The following is a 7,158-nucleotide window of genomic DNA, read 5'->3' as shown; positions in this document are numbered from 1 at the left end:
AATTTAAAGCAAACCTCAAAACTGTCAAAGATGTGGCAGGACCGTGTGCCCATTGATTATAGTGCTGTCATGTCACACTGGGGGCTGTTTTCCCCCCAACAGAAGAAAGGTGATACTGCATTCACTAATAAAAAAGTGTCCAAAAAATTCCTATAAAGTATAACATCTTTGAAATAACATACAGTTGACACCAAATCCAATACTTCACTTCAAACAACTCTTTACTTGTGAAAACACAACACAATCTGATAATGTCACACAAATTGCCGTTTGAGGTTGAATTTCTCGAGTGCTGCCTGCAGTCTTTATCTACTATATTATATATTTATACAAGTATGCTGTCTCACACAGACTGTATATTACCATACACATAGGATGCTCCATTTCAACCTTAGCATGAATAAAGAATACACATTAAAATATTTTTTAAGATAGATACTGGCACTCAACATACATACATAGCTTCAGAACATAAACATTACATTTTATATTGCCTGCCTTACATTTTGAGTTCAATATTTAGCACCCCAACAGTCTGGAACTGTGCAACATCTGCTGGCCTGTTACGAAATTCCTCGGAATAAACATCCCTACGAACGTTGGAAAAATAAATCCTAAATACTCAGTAAATAATTATTATGGTTTGAATTCTTCTCTCCATTTTTCCTGCTCTTCCCTTCCTGAAAATTAGATTATCCAGCAAATCTGTCAGACATGTGTCTTGCTTAAGGGGTACAATCAAGGCTGCTTCCAGGAATTCTGTGCGTGTGTCTGTGTACAGTATACAGTTGTGGTCAAATGGATCACACTTTCCATGACAGGTAAACTTTGAGAACCTCATAGATTTGGAAGCTGTCTGTCATAAACCCAAATAGAATCAATCTGTAAGTGAAAGCCGAATGAGAACTATTTGTGTATTGCACAATTATAAATGAGTTGTAGCTGATTTCCATCCTTGGACATAAGAAAAATTTGAGTATATAAAATGTTTGGAATTATTATAATTACAGTCACAACAGTATATATTATAATTTACAAGTAAAGTACCTGTGGCCTAATGGGTGTATTACTTCAGCAAAATACACCATGCTATAGAGAATGATTATTTTTTTAGGTCAAACCTGACAAATACAGCTGACAAATCAGAATAAATTTCAATTAGAATAAAAATGACATTTAGATAAAGAACAGAACTTGGCATCAAATGAGGGAAAACTGTACTCGGTGATCTATTTTCCACCGCTGCTTGTTCCCAAGATTGCGGCGTTTAAATTTTTGCACAGCCAGCGAAAACTGATGTAAAAAGATGGTTATGCTCATTTTTGATGGACATGTTCATGACTGGTTTGCAGCACTGCAAAAATACAAACACAGTGATGTTGAATCAAAATTGATTGCCAGAAGTAAGACGACTTGATTGTGGTCAATATATGTGTAATTGCGCTCCCTCGAGGTCAAACATCATAAAATTACAGTTGAATATCAGGGCTATTGTCTCAGAACTTCATGTACTCATTCTTCAGTCTACTGAGCCGTGTGCCGTGACTGCGGACGATGAGCGAGAGCAGCTCATGTTTGTCCCTCAGGCCCAGAGAAATGTCCATTGTCTCTTTGAGGGTGTCCCGGGTGCTCACGATCATGTTGAGAAAGTCGTCACTGAGTCGGTGCTCTTCCTTCAACTCGTTCTCCTGGCTCTGCTTGAACTTCACCTCCAGCTCCAGCAGGGACTTCTCAGAGTTCGTGAACGCGTCACTTATCTGCGTTGTCTCTCTCCGCAGATACTTTCCGTAGCTGTCCTCTCCGTCCAAGTCGTATGAGATGCTCCTCCCGAGCCCCTCCAGCACCCGGGCAGAGTCTTCAATCTGCCGCCTGATGATGATGAAATCGTCCCGGATGACCGAGTCCTGGTCCTCGTCGGGACCACACTTTCGTTCATCGGTCATTCGGAAAAGTAGTTGGCATTTCTCCGGGTCGTCGTTATTCTCGTAATCGCCGTCCGGCACGAAGTAGTGGTGAAAAGTGCCGTTCGACATCTCTGGCTGGAGAGGTCCGCTATAGTAGGCTCCACAAAGACGCAGTGTCAACATCCCCGCACACAGCAGCAAGTGCGTAAAAGCCATTCTGTTGTCTGTCAAACTAAAAAAAAAGTCACTCACACAACCAAACTACTGCAGACTTCTACACGGAAGCATTTCGAACATTCAAAAGAGCGCTATCGTCGAAGTGTGCCCCCTTGGCAGCTTCCACGACGCAGCTAGAGTAAAGGCGAGCTTCTGAATGGAAACCATTCAACTTCCGACTTTGGTTGATGCGACAAACGCATCATATGGATGGATGGAGTGGCGAGCAAAGGAGTTGTGCACATTTTTTCCCCAGCCCGTCTCGGATTACATGTCGTCACTTCAAGGCAGCACACGGGTTGGAGGGGTCAGTCTACTACTACTACTACTCAAAAAACAGGAGCACTTGCTGGTTTTCATTATTGCAAGGAATCGCACACCAGTGGCTGCAATATCACGGTTTACTTTGGCACACTACCAAAAAAGTCACAAAAAGGAGAGGGCTAGAGCGAGTTGAGACAGAAGAACAATGTGTATTTTCTTTGAAAATAAAATTTGAAGATCTACATTACTGGTGTCAAACTCAAAACCCGGGGGCCAGATACGGCCCGCCACATCATTTTATGTGGCCCGCGAAGACAAATTGTGCTTCAAATTCGTGTCATTACTAGAATTGCAAATTGTCTTCACTTTTAATAATATCTTTTTTTTTTTAAATATTTGACCAATTTTTACTCGTCTGATTTGAAAACGAGTTCTTTGTCAGTTTGTTTTGTAGCTTTGACTGTATATAATATGACACATTAAAAAATTACTCCTAAACAACTAAGAATCAACAAAGGAAGCTTTTTTTAACCATTGCTCTTTGTACAATCTGACATATTACACATTTTTAATGCAAACGTGTCCTAATGTTCTAAGAAATATTTGTCAGTAATGGCTGCTTTGCACTTAATTATTTTCTGGTTTCAGTATAATAATCACTCAGTAATTTATAGGTCAGTGTAAAACACCAGTCAATACTGTCCTTTATTGTCATATGTTTAAACCTCTCTTCGAGTAGTTGTTTCAATCATTCAACTTCAATTTAATTGAAGCTGTTAACATTTAAAGTAGCATCGTAAATGTTTTGTCTGCCATTTGTCAATTTTTATTTCTTGTACAAGTGCTTTTCTCCACGTTATTTACAGACCTTGGACTCAAACCCTATATCTGTGTTCGCTTTTTATTTACTGTGTGGCGTGTTCTGTTAGAGGCTAGTTCGCATTAAGCTTACCTGGAAGGGTCCATCTCTCCAAGTTTGCAAAGACACTAAAAGCGAAGTAACAACAAAAGCTCTGGTTAGATGGGTTTTATTAATTGATAACTTAACAGCTTAACATATTTATACGTCACATGCAATGCTATGAATCATTCTCACTAATACAAAAATTCAGATTCTGACTTTTTAATTGTCAATTTGCATCTCATTGCAAGTCACTACCCATTTCTGCAGAGCCCTACTCATTTACATCCACGATGAATGCACTCCAGGTCTAGCTTGCGGTGCAGTTTTACACCACCACAACCTAAAACCATAATCATGAACAGGATAATAAAACTGAAATAGTGTTGTATTAGATGGTACTGGGATGTACTGGTGTGCCTCATGTTGTGACTTGTGTGTGTGTTTGTGTGTGTGTGTGCGCGTGCAAATGCAAGGAGTCTTTTTCTCAATGTGTCTCTTGGCAGCACATACTGAACTCTAAATCAGCTGTTCCGGGATACATAAAAAAGGTGTAAAGATAGCACGTTTTACTGTGACCACCTGTTCTTTCCGTCGCCCGCTGGCATTAAATGAAGAGTCAGGATTAACTTGAAAGAAATAAGACTACATGTGACTTTTGTACCGAGAAGCATTTGACTTATTTGTATTTATTACAGCCCACAATTCACATGCAGAACAGTGTTGCAATACAAATTGTATTTTTTTTTTGTTTTGTGTGTATGGCGAATTATGCAGAAATGAAAATAAGGCTGTTTGTTACCTTTCTGTAAAACAAATGGAATTGAAAAATAATCAGGTTTTCTCTCCCTAGACTGAAGAATAATTTCAGTTTCAAAAGGCAATCATGATTCCCCTCGCATGAGAATATCTTTCCAGTGGAAAATGGAAACGATGCAGACCACCGGCTTTCCCACTGCATGACTGTTTATTTGGAAGGCGTAGGGGTTGTGACACTGATCCAAAAGTCTTAAATTGACGTGACAGTTTGGTAAGTTTTGGTTTATTTTTTCTGATTTAGTGATGGAACTGGAGAATAAATTTAACATAGAAATCCTCATGTAATCCAGTCTGAGCAAATCAGCATGAGTCAATATTGCGTGCTAGGAAGTCTGTCTTCATGTCACTGTGGCCCTGATGTTTATGACCGTATTTACGTTTGCCAAGTTATTTAAGGGCTCAGTCCTGGACTGAAAACTACTCGTGCTGTGAAAATCGAATTATGAGACTGGAAAACTGATTTTCTTTGTGTTTTTTCTTTCTTTCTTTCTTTCTTTCTTTCTTTCTTTCTTTCTTTCTTTCTTTCTTTCTTTCTTTCTTTCTTTCTTTCTGTATACTACCCAGTTTTGAATGTAATTAAAGGCATTGTCATTTTTATCTAATCAATCTGAAATGAACTCGAAAGACACTCACACAGTAATGTGCCATTAAATGAACGAAGGCTGTGAAAGTTATTAACAGTAACAGCACATATCATTGCTCTCTAATGCAAGCTCACCCAATTTGTGCTTCCTCTTGTAGCTGAAGTGACTTGGTAAGAAACAGAAGCAACATTATTGTGTGGCAAATTAGAGGTAAACTGTGAAAACAAACAAGAACTGTGAGGTAGAAAGGGAGTCGACTTCTTTGTGCAAAAGCGTACAATTGCACAGTTCACGCAGCTACAGCTTGACAGCAGCTTCACATGCCGAGTGTTTAATTAAGGGGAGCGAGATGGAGACGCAGGAGTGGCAGAAGCTGATGATTAGGCGCAGGCTTAATTGCAGGATGTGACTGGGGACGGATGTTTAACAGGTAATGAATGACATGGTGAGCTGACCTGGCAGCTTGAAACTGGCAGATGTGCTTATTGGCAAAAAGTGTCATGAATAATTGGGTCGGACTTGACTCTGTTTGCAAAGATGGTTCTGCCACACACTACACCCGTCAAGACTCTTAGTCTCCCCTGGTTAAGAACCAAAATCTATCAAATTTCTATTGTGCATTTTCCGATTAGATATATTCTCACATTTTGAATCGGATGCCTTTGACGCCTTGTCAAAAAACTGGGGCATGGGCTACAAAAGACTGGGGAAAGTTGGGGAATGCTGGAAAACTGTTGATTGAAATATATCACAGAGACTTTTAATCAATCATTTGTCAGCAACACCCAGAAACGTCGTTGACTTGTGCGGGCCCGAGCTCATCTGAAGAATGAAAAAGTGTGCATCGGTCTGATGACTACACATTTGAAATTGTTTTGGGAAATCATGGATGTCGCGTTTGTGTGTGCACAAGACTGGCTTGCCAGCAGTCCAGACCTGTCTCTTATTGAACATTGCATTATGAAGTACAATATACAACGATGGAGACACCAGGCTGCTGAGAAACTTAAGTAGCACATCAAGCAAAAATAAGAAAAAATTCCACCTACAAAGCCTCAAGAATTAGTGTCATCACTTCCCACATGCTTATTGAGTGTTTTGGAACGGAAATGTGAAGTAACAATGTGGTAGACTTTGCACCTTTTGGGTGAAAGTGAGTCAATACTGTATTTGAAAGAAAAAAAAATCGATGTAAAGCTAACTTGCGAACAGTCGTTGGGATGGATACGCTCACCGAGGCTCGTCCAACCTCTTCGAAACAAATTCAGACACAGAATTGTGCTGAATATTTAAAAAATATATTTTAAACCACAAAGAAAAAGTACCTCACTTTCGTCGTGTTTGAACAACCGCAATAAAAACTTTTTCGGTTGAACATCTGGAATCACTAGAAACTACCCTTATGTCACAGTTTGATTCAAATCAGGTCCAGACACCATGCACACTTTAAACCATCGACTTCTAACAGTCTACCACATTATTTCAAGCCAAAGAAGTGACCCAGCAAAACGAGTGATGACAGGATGGTGTCAGTAGCGCAGACTCTTACAAGTTCCGTATGTGCAATAGTCTGGTGGAGTGTAGCCATGTGTACAACCAGTTTCATACACACTTACTTAATAATGCATGCATACTGCCAACATTTGGTTATGAAAAATAGGGAAACATTTTTCTGTGGCATCTTGGCCCAAAGTTCATTTGCCAGGTTTCCAATTTTTTTATGCTTTATATTTACCGCATGAAAGAAAACTATGCTTTTGTCGTTGTTCCTCTGATATTCAATAAATGGTTCTGTTTACCATTAGTGGATAAGCGAGCACTTTTATTTAATGAAATTTGTGTAAAATAAGGTTAAATCAGGCATGTCCAGCTCTGGTCCTCGAGGGCCGCCATGTTGCCATGTTGCCATGTTTCTCCTCATCCAACACATCTGATTTAAATGATCGGCTCATCGGCAAGCTCTGAAAGAGCCGGATAACGATCCTGATGTTTTGTGAATTTGGGCATTTCAATCTTTTTGTTAGATGCTTTGGCTCATTAAAGGATGTGAAACCGGATTCGAGGTTTCACTAACTGCACCAAATCAGAAGATCCAGAAGGTTGAACAAGCTGGTGTCATTATAGAGTACACGCTTTTCATGATTTTTCGTTCCATAAAATGTCTCTTTTTCCTCTGTTGTGTTCTTAGAACCTATTTTTACACTTCTAGTTGTAATGAAGAATGTCTAAAAGTAAAATATTTTCATATTTGTTTTTGACAGCTTGTTTTATACATTATTCCATTCCATGTTCTTATGTGTCAAGATCTTTTTTTTTCTGTATTCTGACACACCTCAGCTGTTGCTCTACATAGTCATCCTCGTTTCCCTTGACTTGCTATAGTATATAAATTAAGACACTTTTGACAAGCAACCACAAATGCCTGTTGGCATTGGTCAGTCCAGATTGATAAATCAAAACATTTTTTAAG

The 7,158-nt window shown here is 39.3% G+C and overlaps 1 protein-coding gene across 1 annotated transcript; it reads right to left on the bottom strand.

Annotated features, from left to right (window-relative positions):
* Nucleotides 1-203: 203 nt before the first annotated feature.
* On the bottom strand, nucleotides 204-2,367 carry fibinb (fin bud initiation factor b). Its single transcript, XM_037247821.1, has one exon. It carries the CDS (start codon nucleotides 2,118-2,120, stop codon nucleotides 1,497-1,499), a length of 624 nt encoding a protein of 207 aa, XP_037103716.1. The 5' UTR covers nucleotides 2,121-2,367; the 3' UTR covers nucleotides 204-1,496.
* Between the last annotated feature and the right edge of the window lie 4,791 nt (nucleotides 2,368-7,158).

The sequence above is a fragment of the Syngnathus acus genome, chromosome 3, assembly GCF_901709675.1.
Source record: "Syngnathus acus chromosome 3, fSynAcu1.2, whole genome shotgun sequence".
NCBI classification, from domain to species: Eukaryota; Metazoa; Chordata; class Actinopteri; order Syngnathiformes; family Syngnathidae; genus Syngnathus; species Syngnathus acus.
Note: the sequence above shows the minus strand (reverse complement) of the source record. Positions and strands in the feature narration are given on the sequence as shown.